This window comes from Aquarana catesbeiana, linkage group LG02 (genome assembly GCF_042186555.1).
Source record: "Aquarana catesbeiana isolate 2022-GZ linkage group LG02, ASM4218655v1, whole genome shotgun sequence".
Lineage (NCBI taxonomy): Eukaryota > Metazoa > Chordata > Amphibia > Anura > Ranidae > Aquarana > Aquarana catesbeiana.
In genome coordinates this window covers 597224405-597249295 of record NC_133325.1, presented here as the reverse complement: position 1 = coordinate 597249295, position 24891 = coordinate 597224405, and the positions used below count along the sequence as shown (strand labels likewise).

The 24891-nt window shown below is 39.9% G+C and overlaps 1 protein-coding gene across 15 annotated transcripts in view; it reads right to left on the bottom strand.

Annotated features, from left to right (window-relative positions):
• Positions 1-5520: 5520 nt before the first annotated feature.
• CASK (calcium/calmodulin dependent serine protein kinase) overlaps positions 5521-24891 on the bottom strand; it is a 508902-nt gene continuing 489531 nt past the window's right edge. For all 15 annotated transcript variants that reach the window (XM_073616292.1, XM_073616297.1, XM_073616294.1 and 12 more), the window contains 3 exons: positions 15106-15308; positions 13522-13605; positions 5521-9127 (listed from right to left, as the gene is read on the bottom strand). In XM_073616292.1, the coding sequence (XP_073472393.1) occupies positions 8951-9127; positions 13522-13605; positions 15106-15308 (464 nt within the window). In that variant the 3' untranslated portion in view covers positions 5521-8950. The remainder of the gene's footprint in view (positions 9128-13521; positions 13606-15105; positions 15309-24891) is intronic.

Below are 24891 nucleotides of genomic sequence, written 5' to 3'. Positions count from 1 at the left end.
GATACTATATAATCAAAACAGCAGTATTCAAAGTTGTTTCCTAAAATATGTCAAAAATTGTGCAGTTGAATAATGTCAGTCCTTCCACAAACGATAAAACACCAAGACTCCACAGAACTGCGTGAAAGGTGAATCTATCGGATTAATTACACCTTAACCACTTGCCGACCAGCTCACATACATTTACAGAAGCAGATTGGCTCTCCTGGGCGAACCGACGTATCTGTACATCGGTCCGTGCAAGGAAGATAGCAGGTGTGAGACTGTCGCTGGAGCATGCCTGCGGGTCCTGCGGACTCGATGTTCGCCGGCAACCCATGATCGCTGTGTGCAGAGGCAGAACGGGGAACTGCCTATGTAAACAAGGCGATTTCCCATTCTGCCTAATGACGTCAGTGATCTTCTGTTCCCAGTGATTGGGAACAGTGATCACTCTTATGTCCCAGTGAGCCAATCCACCCTACAGTTAGAACACACTTAACCCCTTGATCGCTCCCTAGTGTTAACCCCTTCCATGCCAGTGTCATTTTTATATTGATCAGTGCATTTTTATAGCACTGATCAATGTAATAATGTCACTGGTCCTCAAAAAGTGTCATTTGGGGTCAGATTTGTCTGCCGCAATCCCACTAAAAATTGCAGATCGCCGCCATTACTAGTAAAAACAATAAAAAAAAAAATAAAAGTCCTTAAATCTATCCCATAGTTTGTAGACGTTAACAACTTTTGCGCAAACCAATCAATATACGCCTATTGCGATTTTTTTTTACCAAAAATATGTAGAATAATACATATTGGCCTAAACTGATGAGGTGATCAAATACCACCAAAAGAAGGCTCTATTTGTGGGCAAAAATAGCCGCTTACCTCTTAGAATTGACCTTAAAATAAAGGTCTATAAAAGCCTTTAAAGCTGGGATCAGCTTAAAGCGATTGTAAAGGTAAATTTCTTTTTTTAAATAACAAACATATCATACTTACCTCCACTGTGCAGCTCGTTTTGCACAGAGTAGCCCTGAACCTGCTCTTCTGGGGTCCCCCGGCGGCTCCTCCCCACATCTGATAACCCCCTCAGAGAAGCGCTTCCCCGAGGGGGTTACCTTGCAGGCGCGCTCCCGAGTCCAGCATTTGGCGTCCATAGACGCCGAATGCAGGACTCGGCCCCACCCCCCAGCACTTGCATCATTTGATTTGATTGACAGCAGTGGGATCCAACGGCTGTGCTGCTATCAATCTATCCAATCAAGAGCTGAGAACCCCAGGCAGAGAGACAGCGCATCCCTGCCGGGTCAAGTTCGAGGGTTCATAGGATGCATTAAGGTGAAAAAACACGAAGGTTTACAAACCCTTCTCTAAGCAAATGGACACTGTTGTTTCTCTCTCCAAAAGACCAACTCCAAGGTATATGCAGTTCATAAAAGGATATTATTATTATAATACAGGGTTTATATAGCGCCAACAGTTTGCGCAGCGCTTTACAACATGGGGGCAGACAGTACAGTTACAATACAATTTAATAGGAAGGATCAGACGGCCCTGCTTACAGTCTATAAAAGGAAAGACCATTAGTACTCCCTGTATAAAAAAAAAAAAATGCAGGTCTCCATTATTCAAAGTTTAAAAACACACTGACAGGGTAAGTAAACAGTGCTTGCCCAGAATGGGGTGGAAGCCCATTGTTCACTGCGCCACAAGCCATTTGGTTGACAGCTCCAATCTGCACAAACTGGTCGGGTTGCTGCTGATAGAAAGAAGCACCTCTACTCTGGGCTTGTGTAAAAAAAAGGCTCCGCCCTATGCATTTCATCAGAAAACCACTTGAGAGTATGTTTTTAAACGTTGAACAAAGGAGACCTACAGTTTTTTTTTTTATACAGAAAGCTCTAGTGGTCTCTTTTTTTATGTGCTGCAAATACTTACCTTGGAGCTGGTCCTTTAGAGAGAGAAACAACAGAACATACATTTGCTTAAAGTGTAAGTTCACCTTTACAGAAAATCTGTAAGGTGGCCTTACACTGGACCCCCTCCCTATCCCCCTGGTCCCGCTGCCACGATTCCCCACTATCAGACACAGGAAAGCAGCTTCAGCGGTACGGGGATTTGAAATCCCGGCGCCTTCCTCTCCTCGCATTGCTGACAATACAGGCCAGACGGCTTCTGATTGGTCAGACCGTCCATGTGACAGTGCTGGAAAATTAGAATCACTGCAGTCAGTACTGCCTAAGCAATACGGAAATTAGTTTAAGCCGGGGGACCATGGCAGTCTGGTATAAAGGGGACTTGGGGGGTTGGGGTCCACTGTAAGGCCACTTTACAGATGTTCTGTAAAGGTGAACGTACATTTTAGCTGAGCCCATCTTTAAAAGGGAACACACACTTTTATAGACTTTTTTTTTTTTTTAAAGATGAGTTCACCTTTACAAAAAAAATAATAAATGCACTTTTTTGGTAGGTTAAAAAAGCACCCACGATCAGTGGTTTGTTGGTGTAATGCCATGGTCCTTCAGACTTTCTGTGTAGCTGTCTGCCCATACCTCCAATACGGGCAGGCAGTTACACAATGACAGGAAGCTCAATTAACTAACCTAGAGCGCTCAACAGTGCCCTGGTGGTAAAGAACTACAAGCTGACAGCCACAAAGGTTAGTTCATTGATTCAGAGGGAATGTGGGCCAAGTGGGCGGGGCCTCACACCACTGCACTCACTTTGAATAATGAGTGCAGGGAGAATCATCCCGAATCGCTGTCACAAAGAGGGGGAGGGGGGTCAGATACTAAACATTTTACATGTTACACCCTAAATTTGCATGTAACATGTTCAGAAAGGTGAACTTATCCTATATGGTCTAAAAAATAAAAGGTGGGCATATTTTGTACTTAGTGGTGGATTCTTCACTTAAACTTGGAATTTAAGGTGAAATTAATCCAAGAGATACACCTTTCGCTCAGTTCTGTGAAGTCTTGGAGTTTTATTGTCTGTGGAAGGACTGACACATTATTAAACTGCACAGATTTCCATGTATGTTATGAAACAATTTTTCAAACTGCTGTTTTGTTTATATTGGTAGCATACACATGCATATTTTTTTTTTTAACTTTGATCGTATTATTGGATAAAGTAAAATAGCGCAAAAAAAAATTGAACACCTATTTTATTTTCTCTTTTCAGAAAATGTTTTTAGGGGTTTTATGTAGTATACAGGCCTAAAATGATTTAACTACTTCCGCATCACCCACCATACAAATACTGCAGTAGGGCGGCCAAGCTGTGAGAAACAAAATACCTGTAAGTTGTTTGCGATCCCTGGACTGGGCTGCACGCGCCACCGTCTGACCCACTCCTGCTGTGATTGGACACAGCAGGAGCCAATCAGTGGGTCCGGCAGCTGCAATGGCCGCCCGCGATCATTCGGGGGAATGACAGAATAGCGGTCTGCCTATGTAAACAAGGCAGACTGTCGTTCTGTCAGAGGAAGAGAGATCTGTGATTCCTACTAATCAGGAACACCAATCTCTCTCTTTGTCTAGTGTCAGCATCTCCCACACAGTAAGAAAGCACACATAGGGAACACATTAACCCTTTGCTTGCCCCTGTTAACCCCTCCCTGCCAGTGTCATTTATACTGTGACAGCGCATTTTTTTTTGTTGCGCTGATCCTTGTATTGGTGTCACTGGTCCCCAAAAAGTGTCACTTAGTGTCCAATTTGTCCGCTGCAATGTCGCTAAAAATCACTGATAGCCACCATTACTAGTAAATAAAATGTAAAAAAAAGTCCCTAAATCTATCCCATAGTTTGTAGACGCGATAACTTTTGTGCAAACCAATATATGCCAATTGGGATTTTTTTTTTACCACAAATATGTAGCAGAATACAAATTGGCCTAAACCAATGAAGAAATTTGTTTTTTTTTACATATTTTTTTATTGTATATGTTTTATAGCAGAAAGTAAAAAATTGTTTTTTTCAAAATTGTTTTTGTTTATATCGCAAAAAATAAAAACTGCAGAAGTGATCAAATACCACCAAAAGAAAATTCTATTTGTGGGGAAAAAGGACATTCATTTTGTTTGGGTAAAACGTTGCACGACCGCACAATTTTCAGTTAAAGTAACGCAATGCCGTATCGCAAAAAATGGCCTGATCATTAAGGGAGTGAATCCTTCCAGGGCTGAAGTAGTTAAACGTGTACAAAAAAAAAAAAGAAAAAAGGCTCTGGCAGCAAAAAGGAAACATCAGACACCATTATGGAACACTTGATTCTAATTTCATTGATTTGAAGTGGTGGTAAATGTACTTACCTACCTCTTCCATGTGACAAATCTGCATTTTTGTTTATTTAAATTATGAGATTGACTATCATGTCAATTTATGTCATTTGTTCAAGTATGTCACCTTTAAAAGTAGACACTGTTTGAATGGAGATCTATAGTGTTTCATCAAGTTGAAAAAGTCCACAAGTTCTATTGTAACAGTTGTATCAGTATAAAAAAGTGGGGCACTGTTGCTGTAGGTTACAACTCCATTGTTCTAGAGTTACTTGTTCCCCTAATGAACCAAAACTCTGTTAAACTCTGCTGTTTCTTGTCAACAAATCTCTAAGTTAACCCCTCAATGATGAACGTAAAATAAATCATAATGCCTGAACCCGTGCATATCTTTGCATATAATTTAGTTGAATATACCATATATTTTTTTTAGGATAAACTGGGCCTTTGTTGGCATGTGTTAAAGCGTTGTAAAGTGACTCACTGTCCTGTTTAGCATTGCGTTGCAACAGGATTGATAAAAGTCCTCCCAGACCCCAACATTAAAGCTGGCCATACACTGTACCCATTTTGGCCAGTTCTTGAGAAACTGGCAGAAACTCGTTTAGTGGGTGGCTCTGTGGTCCACCTCCCGCCTGACATCCCTTGATTGAAATATCAAAGGAGCTGGGCAGAAAATTGTTAGCGGCATATAATCAGATGCAGCTGCTGTTTCAGTATTTTGACAGCCGATAGAAGATGTGTAGCATGGATGGAGGAATTTGTTGACTATTCTTCATTTAGCCTACAGGCTGAACTAAAAAAAAAGAAAAATCTTTGTGTGTATGGCCAAATTGACACGGACACTTCTAGATCAAGCCATGATCTATTATACCTTTATATATTTTTTTTCTTACTCTACTAGAGCCTCCACAATAATACATTGTATCTTTTTCACATCACAGAGGAGAAACAGATAAAGGGAAGGGTTCTCAAACAAGTGATGATCGTGATTAGCTATTAAAGTGATCAGGTGGTCGAGAGCCCATCCTACTCGCTTCAGATAGGTATTCCGAGACCAGGAGTCTATTGGTGGGGACAAGCAATCGAGTGCGCTCCCAGTAGAAACATGATCCATATATGTGACAGCATGGCATAAGGCCAAGTCTGTGCTGCTTTATATTATATATGTATACAGCTGTTAAATAATTTTCAGATGATCTCAACTGCAACAAGACAATGACATGCAGAAAAATAAACACAGGGATAACATATTGCAAAGATCTTTCACCTGGCTTTAATTCTGATTAACCATTCTTACAAAGTGACAATATCTGTGTTCTTTTGATTTATGAGCTACTGTACAGTTGAATCTTTCATACTGGATTATGATTTTTATCACAGCAAAATTCTATCCAAATTTACATACTTGTTCACAAATACAGTGGTTGGTTGTCATCAATGCACTAATCCAGCCCATGTAAAAGGTTTTCCTCCGTGAGACCATAACAATTGAAAAAGCAGCTTAAAAGGGAATCTATAGGTTTTTTTTTTTAAAGGTAAATATGTTTTAAAATCATCAGCTTAATGTAATTGTCTCAACAGTTAAAACAAACTTGTTTACATTAATAGTTTGTTATTACTGTAGAAATTAATGGCAATAATTGTGAACTGAAAACACAGGCTGTGCAGCCTGCTTAGTAATGCGACATGTGACCGTGTTTTTCTGTTCCATTCACTCCTAATACTAGTATAAAAGACTGCCATTAGTGAAGTCAATAAATCTTTTCTAGTAATCTCATCAGTCCTTTATCAAGTTGCAGCTAGCAGAAGGAGAATTTTAAATCTGTAAATGAAACCAAGAAAACACAGAAAAGCTGGTCTGCATAACTAGAAGTTACACCTAAAATTGTTTTCAGGTAAATGTAAAAATGAAATAAACTTAAAATGTATGTTTAAAATACACTATAGTTTCCCTTGTTATTAACACTACACTTCATTAAATTGAAAGGACTCAAATTTATTTAATGACACCCTTAAATGTAAAATCTTAGATGTAGCCCTTAGTTGGAGCAGATTAGTGCAATGACAAATTACTTCCAACATTCAGCAGAATGTACGTTGTGAGAGCAATTCTGAAAATTAAATACAATTAATGTTTCATTGAACATTTTAAATAATTTACAGGATCTGAATGCTCAAATAACATGAAGGTAACAGACACTGGAAACAAACATCTTCTTGGCAAGATATTTTAACTGTTAATCAGATAGATTAGGAAACCAAAAAAAATTGTCCTTTACATAAGAAACCTACTTAGCAACATCATGTAATTAGGTTTCACTAGCACCAGTAATTTCTCCATCCAGTTATTTTAAAACGGATGAGAGGCTGTGATCTTAAAGTGTAATTGATATGCAAAAAATACTAAAGATAATTCACAACAAGTTCATTGTGAACAATAGAGTTCAAATGAACTGCCATCAGAGTTTGTTAATCTTTTTCATGTAATGTTGCAAAAGGTAATATAACTAATTTTATGTAACCCTTGCCTGATTTCTTTATAAGATACATTATACTCAAATTATTCAGTCATCAAATGCTTAATTACTGAAATATATAAGTTGTACATGAGGCAGTCTTGAGCCATGATATCTATTGATATGTAAGCCACATTACATATAAGTAAACAAACTGTGTAACAGAGATTTAAAGAAGGACTCGGAGAAAAAAAATAGCACAGAACAAAATAAATTTGATTTTATTTATACTTTCATGGTGATTTTTTCACTATTTTATTCACTACCTTTTTATCCTACCCCACCATCCTTGAGCATTTTTTTTTTTATGGAAGTTTACAATGAACTTGAGAATTTACAAGACAATATATGTAAAATAATATAAAATAATAGGACACTGGAGATAACAAAGCATGTTGGATGAAGACATTGTATTTTTGGTTTACTGGCACAAATTTTCAGAACCGCCTTTCACTCTCCTTCACTACCTCCAAGTTGGGTAAATACAGGGCTCCAACCCAGATGGAAAAGGCTCTTTTTAGGAACTTATTAGGTATTAACTGCTTCAACTGTTTATTTTTAAGAAAAAGAATAGAAATGAATGAAAATAAATGCGACAAGATGTTAGAAACAACATTTTAGACATGTAGATTTAGGTAGGAAGCAGATTGAATATCTCCATCCAACAATGCCTATATTTCTCTATGAAAGTGACTATTTCACCTGGTGCCTTCTGCATAAAAATATATATATATTTAAATAACTGGTGAATAACCCATTATGATTACTTGTCGTAGACCTTGTGCTTCAAATGTTTGGGACTATATTGTGCCAATAAAATGAGAACAGATGCAGGGTAAAAATTAACCCATTAGCAACTTCCTTGAGACCAAATATAATATGAATTACTAGACAAACTACCTGTACAATCATCCACTGTGCCACCAGAATTAAATTTATTTCCCAGTCACAATAAATGAATGACCGAAAGGCATATGATTGAACACATAAAAGAAATTATATCTAAAAAATAAAATAAACATTGGTCAGGTTAAGCTTTGAGTTCATTCAGAATTTACAGGGCTTTTTTTTTTTTTCTTTTTAGCTTTCATTCATATGGAATATTCTTGATTTTCGAATAGGTCCCCAAAAACCTTTTTATTATATAACTCTTAAAATAATGTGCATTGTTAACAATTACATATGCATAAGAGGGAAAAAAAAATCCTTACAACTTAATTATACAATAATACTCTCTTGACAACACAGACCCAAAATGGAGGGAAAACAGGAAAAAAAAATGATATAACCCTTCCCTGTTTACAACAAAAATTAAATTGAGACAAAAATTACAAACACATTTCACTACATGATTAATAATAAAAATCAGCTTTTCTTTATAAAGTTGCCCAAAATGCAAGGGATGTGCATAGGTTCACAACTCGGTTATAATAATTTTATTTAACTCCCTCGGGTACGGTTTCCCATGAACGGAATGTATGTTTCTGTAAGTTACAGTTTTGTTCAACACAGACACACCAACAGTATAAACGCTTGCGACTGTCCACATGCATTAAGACCCGGTTTGAAATCTCTATATTGTTTACAGACCTCTTCAAAGAGACAGTATCAAATAAAGTTATTATTGTATGCAGTAAATGAAAAAGGCCATTAAATATGTGGTATCTCCTCTTTCAATAGATGAAGGCTATTTAGTGTAAATAAATTAAATATGCCTTTACTATTGGCCCACTGACTTGAAAAAGACTCTAAAACATAGTGTTTCACCCCTGCTAAATTAATGAAAATTCCCATTATTAAAATAGATTATAGAAAGCAGCATATCACTTGTGCAGTTTTCAGAGGCCTTTGAAAAAAAGCTATGGTTTTAAAAATATAACATTCCAAAGAACTGAATAATGCAGATATTAAAAAATGTAAGGTTTAACACAAGAAAGAAAAAAAGAAAAAAAAAAAACAGATACTGTCTCTTTAAAATGTAAATTTGCTCAGTTCATTTCCATCTATTAGGACATAACAATAATTATAAATTCAGGTCACACTACATTTAGGTAGTCTCTAGGGGCCAAGACCAGTTGACATAATGCCAACAAAGAGGTTTCTCCAAGTACTGCACGAGGTGGTTTAGAATTAATAAAATGCCAAAAGTTCTCTTGAAAGTGGTCTAATAGACCCAGGACACTGGAACCCACTGTGGTGCTGTGCACACAAGCTCAATGGCTTCCTCCAGATGTCTAATAGTTTCATCAATTTCATTGTTAATAATTGTTAGATCAAAGTAGTGTGCATATGTTCTCTGGAGGATCTCTGACTCTTTCTGCAGGCGTTGAAGAGACTCATCCTGTAAAATGAAAAAGCAAAGACAAAATCAGTAACTAAAATCCAAAAAACTTGGGTTTAGAACACACTTCATGTCTAAGAGAATAAACTGTAAACCAGTGATTCTGAGATTTCTGGTGCAGGTAAGGTATTGCAGGGCAAGATATCAGCATTCATAACAGTTTTGTAGGAGTCCCCCACTTTTTTTTTTTTTAACAAATATTCATATTTTGAGACAATCCCCTGATTTTTTTGCTGAATATGAAAGAATAGTAAAGGCAAATATGCTTTGCAATGTCAGGTACATTCTAATCACAGTCGCATTAAGGACCTATGTAGATTAGAACTGCTACTTTCCCCATACAATCCAATGAAATGCAAAAGCAGCTTGATGCAGCTTAGGTCAACTGTAGGTCAAATGTACCAGTCAATTAATTATAAACATCTCAAACTTATTTCAAATTCAAGCAAAATGCATATGAAAACAAGCTGCATTTGCCATTCGACACACAACTAAGCCAGCTGTCAAAGGCCATAACAAAGGTTGTAACCCCAAATATACACTTGTAGAAGTGGTAGTGCCTTCCGATAGTATGAGGAAAAATTAACTAAAAGATTCAACTATTCACAGTTCATGCCACTAATCAGAGTGGGACACATTTTATAATATTCGGATAATTTGATGAAAAAAACAATTTTAAAAGAACTATCTTTAAGTTCAGAGAGATTTGGCAGCTCACAACTGTCATTTTTCTGCAATTTCACATCAACAATCAGTAGTTAAGTTCATTGAAAAGTATAAAAAAAAATATTTTTTTTTTCAACCAGGCAAAGAATGAATAATAAAGGAAAAATGGTGTTTGTGAAGCACATCATAATAATACAAAAATGAATAATAAGAAAAAATAATCCCAAGCACAGTTCGCTCCTATATTGTGGCATCACCATTTCTTCTGCACATGTCCAGTAATTATGTGAGATATCAGGAATAATATGATAGATATAAGGAAAACACTAAACACATTTGTGAGACAGGACAAGACAGTGAGAGCAGACAAGCTAGCAAGGTCACGTACTGGGAAAAAGGAACGAATGTAATATATAAAGGCTTTCTAGCAGGAGTGCTAAAAAGAAGTGTGGCATTACATTAGCAACATGGAATTTTCACTTAGCAGACTTCGTACTGTGGCAGTAGGACAGGCTTAAGTGGATACAAGTTCTAACTTATTATAAAAACTGTAATGTGACTTTATTCAATTTCTGTAATATGAATTATATGCTCCGGTGCAATTCTTTAAGAATGCTACAGTGGACACACAACCACTGTAGAATATTTTGGTAAGCATAGGCTTGTTCTTAAGTTTTATTGATAAAACAGACTCCTAATATAAAAGATTTATAGGAACAAAAGATGCAAGGTTAATCCAATGTGAGATTTCAATTGCTTAGAAGCATAAATGTTGGACACAGTCTCATCTCCAGTAAACAGACTTCAGCATATTGCAAACTAGTCCACAGTCAGCAAGTACTGAAACTCACACTAAAAGATCACAAATTGGCTGTGTACTTGAGCTATGCAACAAAGACCTCTTATCAGATTTTAGAAGCAGGTTTTATATTTTTCCTCATTTGCTAACAAGAAAAGCTGCTGCAGAATTAACAAATACTTTTACTTGTACTTGAGATGCTCATCTCATAGTTGGTTATAAAGCTGATTAAGCAGCATGTTGTTTTAATAACAGCAAGCAAAGAAACCACCCCAAACAGTATTTGTCTGCATGACAGAGACAGTAATGTGATCCTGCAAGCCACTTCAGGACCAGTGACTGATGTCAATGTTTTGATGCATTTTAGCCCTGGTTCACACCAGTGCGGCTTTGAAATTGTGCTACTTCGTCAGGATTTCAAAGCCACAGATCACTGTGATTTGGACATCCAATTTCAATGTGGCTTGGGACTTCAATTAACAGAAGTCAATGCAAGCCGCAATGAAATCACAAAAAAAGTAAGGCAGTAACCTTTTTCAAAGTCCCTGCGACTTAAGTCGCAGCGGTTGAACGGTTCAATTGCAGGCAATAGGGTGCGACTTGCCATGTGATTTTGAACTGTCAACTCACATGACAAATGGCGTGAACCGGGGCTTACAAAGAGTTGCATCACATGTTGGGACTTATACAAATTCATAAGGTAAACATTCAAAAGTATAGCAGAGTGGTACAGGGACTTGGAAATCTACACTAACTGGCTAGGCTGAAAAGAAACAAGTGAAAATTATCACTTTTTGCAAAGTCAAACCTATCTAATTGGAAATCTAATGCTGACACAGGAGCTCAAATTATGGCCGATTCCTGCTGAACTGTCTGGAATTCAAACTGTGGGTGGCCTTGTTGGCGCTCCTCCCCAAATGAACAAACTTTGATTGAAAAACAGAGAGGCGTAAGGAAAACTGTCAGACAAAAAGTGACTTCATCCAATCAGGTGCAGTCACTGTTCAGGAATTCAAACAGCTGCAGATTCCTCCATCCATGTTGTTTAGCCAAATCATGCTGAGGGCAACGTGCTGCAAACAGAGTATCATTTAAAGATGGCACTATACATAGCTTTCCAGGCATTTATAAATAGAAAAAGGAAGGTTACCCTTCACTAAGGATTTAAAGTGCAGCTGCAATTTTATAGTGAAACTCAGGGATACTCTCCCTCTCGTATTAAAATTTAGAAATCATAAATGTTCATGGAAACCTAAACAGTGACTCCACTGCCGTATCAAGCGGTCCCCTCTTTAGACAGAACTTCCATAGAAGATAACAGAACTGCCTGGCACAAGCACCAAATTTATGATGGGACTGCTATTATTTTCTATAGCAATGCCTGTTTGCAGAGTGTGCACGCTGGGCTAGATTTACTGTAATCTGGTATTTACACAGGGCAAGACCAGTGCTACAGGCAGCCCTGCAGTCAGGGTTATAAACATTTTACATACCGGGTGCAATTACAGTTTGTAAATGTTGAGGACAAGATGGGGAGTATATTCAAGTCTCACTGTAAAATACTGCTAGCCTCCATTTTTTATCTCCAACAAAAAATAACTATCTTGACACAATACTTAAAAAGCAACAGACAAGGTGATGAGGCATCTAACTAGCAAAGTCTACAAAAGCTAGCATTTAGGTTCTGCTTTACAAACTCCTCTCTGGTACTTACAGGTAATTTTCTGCACCATCGTGGAAGCTTAGTAAAATTTGCAAGTGTGTAAGTAAAAGGGAAAGAATAATTCAGGAAAACACAAAACAAAATTAAAGAAGAACATAAACCACCGGATAAAAGAAATAATAAGAAAAAAAAAACATTTAAGTGGACACCCACCCAATACTATTACATCAGTTAACAGTGATACAAATCAATGTGGCCCTATATGAAGATACAAATTACTCTGATCGTTCCCATTATTATGTCCATCAGCATTGTGAGAGTCCCACTGATTTCATGGGAATCTGACAGACTGGCACAACAGCAAAACATTTGAGGTTGTCACCAAAGTAACCTCATAGGACTGAATCATAACCACAGAGCTGCAATGGAGAGTGAAACATTATAAACCGGCTGTTCCCATCAATTTCCACCCAAAGCAAAATTTATTAAGAAAAACAATAAAAAAGTTTATGTGCTGAAGAAAATTAAACATATCTGAAAATTCTCACTAATACCTAAATTACATTTTATGTATCCTGTTGTATTAACACCACATATTGTAAAGGTTTGCAAAGTACAATATTTATTGATTCTCCTCCACTCTGTGTTGCTGTATGAGTAACTTTTAGACTCTATTAAATATCAATGTAAAGAGTTTTTCTTGGGAGGAACTGTAGTATCAAAGGACGCACCACCATGTTTCTTCTGTATGCCACAGGAGGCTAGGAACGCTGTACAGGGGGAAGAGTTTTATGCTTGATTGGGTGAGCGTAGGGAGCTGGAGCTGGAAGCACAAGCAAGAACCAAAGTGCTGCAGAATGTCCTTGGAGGTGGCATGTTCAGCATTAGGACATGACATCACTAAAGCAGGTAGGTATGCTATTGCTGTGTGTGTGTGTGTGTGTAAATATATATTATATATATATACACACACACACACATACACAGTATATATATTCTCCATTGATTCCAGTTACTGCCTATAAGGCAATATTCATTAACAAGGTGGTTTGTTGCACTTTAGCAATGGCTGAAACACAGAAATACCAGGATGGTAAGCTGTGCCCACAGTATGCATTTCATGGGTTTCTTTCCTTCTTTTGCTTGAAAGTAGTTTCAGAGTTATAAAATGTTTACCTTCAGGAGTAAAAATCATGGGGAAAAAAAATATTGTGTACCTACCCTCAGAAAAAAAAAAAAAAGAAAAAAAAGGAGTAGTAAGCTTACCTCGCTGATGCTTGGGGTAATTGTAGGCGCAGCAATAAAGACCACAAAAGGAGCAAATTCTGCTGTTCTCAGGACTTTAAGAGCCTAGAATTAAGATAAACAATCATTTAAAGTTTAAGAACATTTCGGCCTCTTGTATAATGGACATATTTACAGCTGCCGTTTTTGGCTTCAGGCGTTTTTGTTTTCGGCAGCCAGTAAACTCCCCAGCATGTTATCCTGTGTGTCCATGCACACACAGGGATTTATCAGCGTTTTTTGCAGGAGCAGTTTCTGGCTAGAAAACCCCCCAGAACTAGTGGGTTTGAAGGGGACTTTTTCAGATGTAAAATGCTCTAACTCTGAAAAAGTCTCTGCTAACTCTGTTATTCATCATTTTTGAGCCATAAGCGTTTGTGAGAGTATAGATTTGCTAAAAAACGCAAACACTAAAAACGCTAATGCAAAAACGCTGCAAAAATCACGTTTTTAATGTAGCATTTTACACCTAAAGCAACTGGACTTTTTATACTGTCCAGTGTGCGTAAGGCCTTATAAAATTAATTTCTTTTTACCTATCTTTATCAATATGAATGCATATGCACTGATCTTAAACACGCCAATGCACAATGTGTGCATAACATCTGCATGCTGGGGTGAGTTGTGAACATGAACTGTGTTGTTAAAACACATTGCAGTGCTTGCTTCATTTGTCTACAAAAATATGTGAAAATGTATTCAAATAGGATACAACAGATACACTAAATAGATACAGTATTTTAAGGACAAACAAAATATAGAACCACCATATGAAGCTACCACAGCCCTTTTCTAAAACTGTTAAATTAAGGGGAAAGAAACAAACATCTCTTATTAAACAATCATATATACAAAAACAACACCATTTAGATGAAGGCTCTCTAAGGGCTCATTTACACTTGCTTCAGCTTCAACACACATTAACGGCTAGTTTACACTTGCTTCAAAACATGACTTCTGACACGCTTTGTTAAAGCTCTCTGAACGCCAGTCAAAGCCCCTGTCACTAAATAAAATTGTTAGCTTACAGTCCAGTTTACACCTTGCTTTTGCTTTGTTTCAAAATGTATACCCCATGTCGCTTTAGTTGTGCTTCAAAGTGTCTTCAAAGCCTCCAGAGAAGTCTATAGCAAAGCTCGCTTAAAGCCTCACTGAAGCCCCACCAAAGGCTCATCGAAGCCCCACCAAAGGCTCATCGAAGCACCAAGTAAAAGCAAGGTGTAAACAGGACTGTAAGTTAACCATTCTATTTAGTGACAGGAGCTCTGACTGGCGTTCAGAGAACTTTAACAAAGCGTATCCGAAGCCATGTTTTGAAGCAAGTGTAAACTAGCTCCAAGTATAAATGGATATTTGAGTTTCCATTCACATCACATGTTGATGGTATGCTACTTGGATGGTGGTATTTTTCAACTTGTAAACATTTGTTGAACGGATACTGGCATTGGTAATGCTTGTTAATATCAACAAGCTGTAAAGGATAGACACAGGCAAATGCTTCAAATGTAGCAGCACTAAAAGATACTGAAGTCAGAAAAAAAGGTGAACTTGAGACATTAAAGTTACCTGAGGTTCTACATCAAGTATTGCAATAAGTCCCTGCTCATGGATCTTTCGTATTGTTTCCAGTTTTGTCCCATACATAGCATCCTCATGGCTGCCATATTCCAAGTATTCATTGTTGGAGATATCTTGCATCATTTGGTCATGAGATACAAAGAAGTAATTCTTCCCATTTTCTTCATCTTTCTTTGGAGGTCTTGTTGTGTCTGAAATTTATAACAAAATCATTACCACCTTCTTCTACCTATTCTTCGGTACTCTTGCAAATGTACTGAAATTTTTATTATAATCACAAAACATATCTAATAGCTTAATAGAGGCATACTATTCTTTATCAATGACCTTTCTTTGTAGAAGTGTTTAAAGCAGTTGTATACCTGCACATGGGGAAAAAACCACACAAAAAAAGAAAAAAAAAAAAACCCCTGTAAGGCAAAGGTATAATGACCTAGTATGCACCGCATACTAGCTCATTATGAAATACCTTAGAACGAGGTCCCCGTATCGCATCCTGGTCCACGCCGAGGGAGCTGACATTTTGCCTTTGGCGCCGTGAGTGGCCGGAGCTGCGATTACGTCACTCCCCCGCATGCACGCAGTAATATTCTTTCCAGCAAGGTCCGGCAGCATCTGCCGGACCTTGTGTGGAGGCAACTTTTATCCAAATAGTAGAGGATGCCCATTCAATAGGGAAATTTAATTGAGGAACGTGGGGTAGGAACCCCCTTGCATCAGTAGCCCGAATCAATTACATTTTCAAAGAGAAGCTCACCTTCGAAGGGCAGATGCAAGAGACACCTTTCACAGGAGTGTCCTGCCAACCAAGCTTTAAGCCATAAGATTCTGCACATATGCACAGAAAATAAGGACATTCTAGAGATCTGACAGATCACATTCTTCACAGCGTCTCCAAAGAAGAACATCACTGAGAGCAAGAGTTGTAATCTTGAAGAAGAATTAGGATCATCTATATTCTGAGAAAGTTCTTTATTGGTTTCTCCAGCCCAGTTTGCCAGTTGCAGGGCTGGACCTGCCAAGGCAAAGGACTTCAAGAGAGTCTCCAAATAACTATCAACTGAATCTTTAACAGGGGGTATGCTATCAAAAGAAACAGCAGATTGAATATTTAGTAAAATAATGTCCGGGTCCACACCAGGAACAGTCCATTTCTTCCTAAACTCCCCTTCCATAGGGTACTAGGTATTAAAATGATCAGAAGTGAAAAGCCTTCCGAGTTGGGCCAATTGTTATGTAAGGCCCAAACGGTTTGATCAATAAAAGAAAGGCTTTCAAGCAATAGCGGACTTTTTCTATGCTCGGAAGAATATATGGGAGATGAGCAGCACTAGGTGTACCCACCAAAACACTAGAATGCACCACTTTAAAGCAATATTAAACCCAAAAGCAATCATATTGCAGCTTACCATTTCTTACATGTAATGGCTGCATTCATATTCATCTATTCTATTCTATATCTGGTGATCCAGATTGAAGGTCTGTCATTTTGCAAAAGAACACACTCTCAAGCAGAATGTATCAGTTACAGATATGAGACAAACCATCTGGTGTTTAACAATGATCAGCTTTTATTTATTAAAAACCCTTATCCCAAAAGGAAAAAAAAAAAGTTTGATGTAAATGCTTTTAAAGTATTAGCTGGAATTTGGCATCAATCTAAATCTACAACTATTCCCCCCACCCACCCCACCTTTCTCAAGACTGACAATGTTGCTAAGCAAAGGTGGCCCTTGTGCTCATTCATTTTTTTTTTTAAATTGGGTTTAATACCACTTTAACCAATGAGTCCACAATAACCAGCCTGTGGTGAGAAGCTGGAGAAGTAACTTCACGAAATTCTGGTGGTGAGAAATCATCCGCAACCTCTGCTAAAAAGTCAGCATCGCCCTTGCCTACTGCAAATGAAAGTGCACTAGCCAGTTCAGGTTGTAACGTCTGAAACTAATAAGAGGGTAGAGAGGTAGAATATTGTTCATCCCTGTTGATTCCAAAAGTGGTGATAGCCTATGGAATTGATCAGTCATAGTGGCAGAGAATTCTGCTTTAGTCAGACAGACCACATGTTGTCCATCTGTGAGGGAGCATGATTTAGGGGGATGGAGTAGTGTCAGCGTAGGACCTTGTTTTGGAACAAAGGTGCTGCAATCAACCTGAGGGGTACTTGAGTTTTCTCAGGACCTGCAGTGGATTCTTTGCAGTTTTTCCCCATGTGCTCCTGCATGCCTGTAATATGCCAATGCTAAGTGAAGAACTTCCCTAGCGGGGTACTCATAGAATGGATGTGGACTGAGGGGGTTCAGCATGTGGCTGGCCCTGCACAGAAGTCTTATGAGCACTACACCACTAACCAGAAAGGACCAACTTCTGCTAGTGAAGTGTATGCCCTGTAGGAAAAGGGATATCGTGTAGTATCTACAACATATCCAGGTAATAATCCAACAAGATTTGTGTAGCCAGTAACTGGTATTTAAAAAGGTAACTGGGAAATCCCGTCTGCCTTACTTTTCCTACATCACTAGTCCCATATAGGGTCCAAGCCTCAGCTGTTATGGACATGTCATGGAGGAGGTTGCAGATCTGCTGTGAAGTTTAGATGGCTGAAAAGTTAGAGGGACTTTTAAACTAGGCGACAGGGGGGAGGTTCCAGAGGTAGAGATAGTCAGCGCGGAACATATTCCAGGAGGGTAGTATTGGGGGCATTAATGGTAGGTTGACTAAAGTACCTAAACCCAAGGTAAGTATAAGTAACAAGTCCTATCTGCAATCTCAGAACACCCAATAAGGAGACATTATGTGACCGGTCTAAACTACATGGCATGTTCACCAATGCCAGGAGTCTGGCGCACAAGATGGGAGAACTAGAGCTACCGTTGTACGGGGAGGATTTTGATTTTGTAGGAATTTCAGAGACTTGATTCAACAGCTCCCACAATTGGCTGGCAACCATTCAAGGGTATTCACTATATCGCAGGGATAGAGAGGGTAGAAAAAGGGAGAGGGGAATGCCTGTATATAAAAAATGATGTACAAATGACATCACTAAGGGAGTAAGGGAGGAGGCGGAATCCTTATGGGTAGAGCTGCAAAGGGATGAAACTAAGGGTAAAGTAATACTGGTAGTATGCTATAGGCCCCCTAGCCAGAGGGAGGAGTCGGACCTCCTATCACAATTTGGATTAGTGGCAAGGATGTGAAGTGTCATGATAATGGGGAATTTTAATTATCCAGATAGACTGGGTGGAAGGAACCCTGCATTCATTTAAGGCGTGTCAGTTCCAAAATGTCTTGCAGGACAATTTCACTAGTCAGATGGTAAACGCACCAACTAGACACAAAGCGTTACTAGACCTACTTATTACCAACAATACAGACCTTATCACGGATGTGGAAATACGGGGCAATTTAGGAAACAGAGATCACAGGTCAATTAGTTCCTGTATAAATCACACTAATAGGAAACATAAGGGGAATGCAAAGACACTGAATTTCAAAAAAGCCACTTCCCTAAACTATGAGCCTTGCTAGAAGATACAAATTGGGATAAAATCTTAGGAACAAAGAACACGGAGGAGAATGGGTATGCTTTAAGAGCATATTAAATAAGGGCATTAGTCAGTGCATCCCATCGGGAAATAAAGAGCTAATAAAAGTCCTGGGTGGCTTAACTCTATCGTAAAAATGCATATAAAAGCAAAGGAGAAGGCCTTCAAAAAATACAAGGCTGAGGGATCATCATCAGCATTACAACTTTACAAAGAATGCAACAAGAAATGTTAGGGTGCAATCAGGGCGTCTAATGCCGCGTACACACGAGCGGACTTTACGGCGGACTTTGCCCGGCGGACTTTTCGACGTACTTTCCGACGGACTTTGTGAATGAACGGACTTGCCTACACACAATCCACCAAAGTCCGTCGAATTCGTACGTGATGACGTACGACCGGACTAAAACAAGGAAGTTCATAGTCAGTAGCCAATAGCTGCCCTAGCGTGGCTTTTTGTCCGTCGAACTAGCATACAGACGGCGGACTTTTCGACCGGACTCGATTTCAACGGATAAATTTTAAACAAGTTTCAAATCTAAGTCCGTCCAACTTTTGAGAAAACAAAGTCCGCTGGAGCCCACACACATCGAATTGTCCGACGAAATCCAGTCCGCCGGGCAAAGTCCGCCGTAAAGTCCGCTCGTGTGTACGCGGCATAAGATAGAACACAAAAAGGCACATAGCAGAGGAGAGCAAGAAAAATCCCAAGAAATTCTTTAAGTACAAAAATTGTAAGAAAGGGAGGTCAGATCATATTGGTCCTATAAAGAAGGATGAAGGTAATCTGGTTACTAAGGATGGAGAGATGGCAAAGGTATTGTATTCAGTAACCAAAATTGCAATGTTTATCCTCATGAAACGTCACAGGAAGCATCCTCATGGCTAACAGAGGACAGAATTAGAAATAGACTTGAAAAACTTAACATTAATAAGTCACAAGGACCAGATGGCCTGCACCCGAGGGTCCTTAATTAACTCAGTCAAGTAATTGCCAGACCATTGTTCCTAATTTTTACGAACAGTCTACTGACTGGAATGGTACCAGCTGATTGGAAAAAAGCCAATGTTGCACCAATATTTAAAAAAGGGCCGAGATACATCCCTGGGAATTACACACCAGTTAGCCTAACATCAATTGTATGCAAGCTCTTGGAGGGGATGATAAGGTATAGTTTGCAGTATTCAGCATGGATTCATGAAAAATCGTTCTTGCCAAACCAATCTATTAACCTTCTATGGGGTGAGCTGCCATCTAGATAAAGGAAGGCCAGTAGACGTGGTGTATCTGGGTTTTGCAAAAGCATTTAATACAGTTCCCCATAAACGTTTACTGTACAAAGTAAGGTCAGTTGGCATGGACCATAGGGTGAGTACATGGATTGAAAACTGGCTACAGGGGCGAGTTCAGAGGGTAGTGATAAATGGGGAGTACTCGGAATGGTCCATTGTGGAAAATGGTGTCCCCCAGGGTTCTGTCCTGGGACCAATCCTATTTAATTTATTGACAAACGACCTGGAGGGTGGGACAAACAGTTCAATCTCAGTATTTGCGAATGATACTAAGCTAAACAGGGCTATAACTTCTCAACAGGATGTGGAAACCTTGCAAGAAGATCTGAACAAATTAATGGGGTGGGCAACTATATGGCAAATTAGGTTTAACATGGAAAAATTATGAATGCAATCTACTCACTGGGGGGAGAACCTATGGGGGAATCTAGGATGGAAAAGGACCTGGGGGTCCTAGTAGATGACAGGCTCAGCAATGGCATGCAATGCCAAGCTAAGCAAACAGAATATTGGCATGCATTAAAAAGGTGATTACCGTATTTATCGCCATATAACACTCTGCGGTTTCAGGGAAAAAAAACTTAAATTTTAAAGAAAGAATTTTGAAGCAAAATAAGGCTCAGTGCCCATCAATACAGCTTTATCAGTGCCCATCTGCAGCCTTGCCATTGCCCATTAATGAAGCCTAATCAGTGTCCATCTGCAGCCTCACCATTGCCCATCATTGCAGCCTGATCAGTGCCCATCTGCAGCCTCGCCATTGCCCATCACTGCAGCCTGATCAGTGCCCATCTGCAGCCTCGCCATTGCCCATCACTGCAGCCTGATCAGTACCCATCTGCAGCCTTGCCCATCATTGCACATCTGCAGCTTTGCCCACCATTGCAGCCTGATCAGTGCCCATCTGCAGCCTTGCTCATCACGGCAGCATGATCAGTGCCCACCTGCAGCCTTGCCCATCATTGCAGCCTGATCAGTGCCCATCATTGCAGCCTGATCAGTGCCCATCATTGCAGCCTGATCAGTGCCCATCTGCAGCCTTGCCCATCATTGCAGCCTGATCAGTGCCCATCTGCAGCCTTGCCCATCATTGCAGCCTGATCAGTGCCCATCTGCAGCCTTGCCCATCATTGCAGCCTGATCAGTGCCCATCTGCAGCCTTGCCCATCATTGCAGCCTGATCAGTGCCCATCTGCAGCCTTGCACATCTGCAGCCTTGCCCATCGTTGCAGCCTTGCCCATCATTGCAGCCTTGCCCATCATTGCAGCCTGATCAGTGCCCATCTTCAGCCTTGCCCATTACTGCAGCCTGATCAGTGCCCATCTGCAGCCTTGCCCATCATTGCACATCTGCAGCCTTGCCCATCGTTGCAGCCTGATCAGTGCCCATCTGCAGCCTTACTCATCATTGCAGCCTGATCAGTGCCCATCTGCAGCCTTGCTCATCACTGCAGCCTGATCAGTGCCCATCTGCAGCCTTGCTCATCACTGCAGCCTGATCAGGGCCCATCTGCAGTCCTGCCATTGCCGGAATAGACTGAGCCAGGTCTCCCTCCTGTTTACTTGGCGTCACGTCCAGTGCCGCCCCTTGGCCCGGATCCTATGATGGACATAACAATTTTCCAATGCTGGGACGTCAATGCTAGGAGCCGTCCAGGGGGGCAGGACTGGGCATGACTGCAAGCCGAGCCGAGTACACAGGAGATTTGCCTCTGTATTTCGGCAGCGCTCGTTCCCTCCCTCCCCTCCGTGGCAGTCTATATCGGCTTATAACACACACGATTTACATATTTAAAGGGGGAAAAAGTGTGTGTTATACGCCGATAAATTCAGTAACTCCAGAGATAAAATGATAATTCTCCCACTCTACAAGATTTTGATCAGGCCGCACCTGGAGTATGCTGTCCAGATCTGGGCACCAGTCGTCAGGAAGGATGTGCAGGAACTGGAGAGAGTCCAGAGAAGGGCAAAAAAAAAAACTAATACAGGGTCTGGAGGACATTAGTTATGAGGAAAGGTTACGAGCACTTAACTTGTTCTCTCTGGAGAAGAGACCCTTGAGAGGGGATATGATTTTAATGTACAAATACCGTACTGGTGACCCCACAATAGTGATAAAACTTTTCTGCGTAAGGGAATTTAATAAGACACGCGGCCATTCACTAAAATTAGAAGAAAAGTGGTTTAACCTTAAACTGCGTATAGGGTTCTTTACTGTAAGAGCGGTAAGGATGTGGAATTCCCTTCCACAGGCAGCGATTTCAGCGGGGAGCATCAATCATTTCAAAAAACAAAGGTTGGACTTGAAGGACTTGTGTCTTTTTTCAACCTCGCCTACTATGTAACTATGTATGTATGGAAAGTCTGAAGGGGTCTTTGGGTGCCATAGGAATTGGCCATGGCCCTGGACAGCACCTGTGGTTAACTCACTTGCACACCAAGGCGAGTATGATTCTGTGCCCAAAGCAAACATGACAGGCCGGCTTTTGCAGGGTCTGGGTGTGGTTCCTAAGATGCATATCAAGGTCAACCAACAGATTCTGAAACTGCTAGTGAGCTATAAGGTGATAAGCAGTCAGATCTTGATAGAAGTGTTAGTCAAAGGAAGAAGAGAAGCTGATGAAAAAAAATAAAATAAAACTGCTCCAATAGGAAAATGGCTCCATCACTTAAGGCAAACATCTTGAGCCTCAGAGTGAGCAGGGTTAATGGGTAAAAAATGGCAGTTCCCATCAAAGCTTTTGCATTGTCCAGTAACCTGAAAGTAATGGCATATAACCAATGGTCCAAGAATAAACTCTTGTTTTATACTGTAGGATTAAAATATACTGTTATCAGCATTTTTGTATCTCAGTGCTGCTGATCTCCTGCCATTTCTTTGCAACCACTTCCTGCCTACATTCATGCACTTCAACGATGACTGCATAATATTTTTCAGGGCCAGCATACTGACAATGTTGGAACGTGCCTATACAATGAGTATAACAAAAGAACAAACATTTACAGCGAATATCTGCAAAGATAAATGCAGGTTTCCTCCTGTTTTAGCCCTCAAAAATGCTACAAATAAAAAGAAAAATATACATCTGGGCTGACCACACTAAAATCCCAAACAGCTTTGTCAGCCCTGCCTGCTGAACTACAGGACTTCAGCAATCCTCACCCCTTGTTGTCTCACTCTATATGCATATACTGATTTATTTCCAAGCCAACAATGTAGCTGTCTTTACATATAAGGCCTCATTGCACACTGCTACTCCTAAACTGACATCTTTTACCTAAGCCCCTGAATGCACCCCAAATAAAGCCTATGTGTCTATGCACAAATAGGCTTTAAGAGGAGTTTAGGAGCAGAAGAGTTTAGAGGCAGTTAAAGCGCCTTTTCCTGAATGCATTGGAATCTCATTCAGGAGAGGAGCCTTAAAACTCGCCAAATATGTCTAAACATGGCTAAACGCTAGGTGCGTTTAGAACTTCAGGATTTATTAATTTCAATCGCCAGAATAAATACAAATTCTGGCTGATAAAAAAACACCCAAACACTGCTAAAGTGGTTTGAAAAAAACACAGTTTAGGGTGAGTTTTTAATGCTGATTTTCCCCTGCCAGGAGATACAGCAGTTTCAATAAACCAATGTGCATGAATGAGGCCTAAGAGTCTGCCCTCACACAGTGTCAGGAAAATTGCTCTTTGAAGTTGTAGTTCTGGGAGCATGCCTATGTCCACAGGAACGGAGCTTCAAGCTGCTGCCACAGCAGGAATTTTACAGGGTTGCTAATGACACAGCAAGTAATAAAAGCTGTGTCTTGTTACAGGAACAAGTAAAAGAAAAAATAATGCTGGAACATGATTTAGAGTGGGAGGCTTGAAATTAAATTGGATAGTGCCTGGACATACAGTTTAATGCAAACCATAGATTGACAATGATTGAGAAATACTGTTGATAACCTTAGTTAAGGACTATAAGAAAGGCATGTCATACTCAGTAAAACAGTGGGATGAACTGAGTGGTGAAGACACATTTACATCAATCCAGAAAAAGATTATAGCGCTTCTGTAATTAACAGTCTAGTAACAAATGCAACTTACCACATTTTATCCCAGGAATAAGCATAAAATCATTTTCTAAACGCACCTTCAGTGTCACTTACAATTCTACCTCCTCCACTTCTCTTCCCTTCTCCGTCGGGGTCCCCCAAGGTTCTGTTCTTGGGCCTCTTATTTTCAATCTACACCTCTTCCCTGGGTCAGCTGATAGCCTCTCACAGCTTTCAATATCATTTCTACGCTGACGACACACAAATCTATCTCTCCACCCCTCAACTCGCTCCATCCGTCTCCTCACGCATCACTAACTTACTAACAGACATATCTGTATGGATGTCACACCACTTCCTCAAACTCAACTTGTCCAAAACCGAGCTTATAATATTTCCTCCCCCATGTGCCTCTTCCCCTGTTTTATCTGTTAAGTGCAATGGGTCAACCATCCACCCATCCCCACATGCCAGGGTGCTAGTTGTTATCCTGGACTCCGAACTCTCCTTTAGGCCCCACATCCAATCACTTTCCAAAGCTTGCCGCCTCAACCTCCCGCAACATCTCTAAACTACGCCCCTTTCTAACCTATGAAACCACAAAGCTCCTGATTCACTCCATGGTTATCTCTCGCCTTGACTACTGCAACTCACTCCTCATTGGCTTACCTTTAAATAGCCTATCCCCCCTTCAGTCCATCATGAATGCTGCTGCCAGACTCATCCACCTTACAAACCGCTCAGTGTCTGCTACCCCTCTCTGCCAATCCCACCACTGGCTACCACTCACCCAAGGAATTAAATTCAAAATACGAACGATAAGTTACAAAGCCATCCACAACTCTGCCCCCAGTTACATCACTAGCCTAGTCTCAAAATACCAACCTAATCACCCTCTT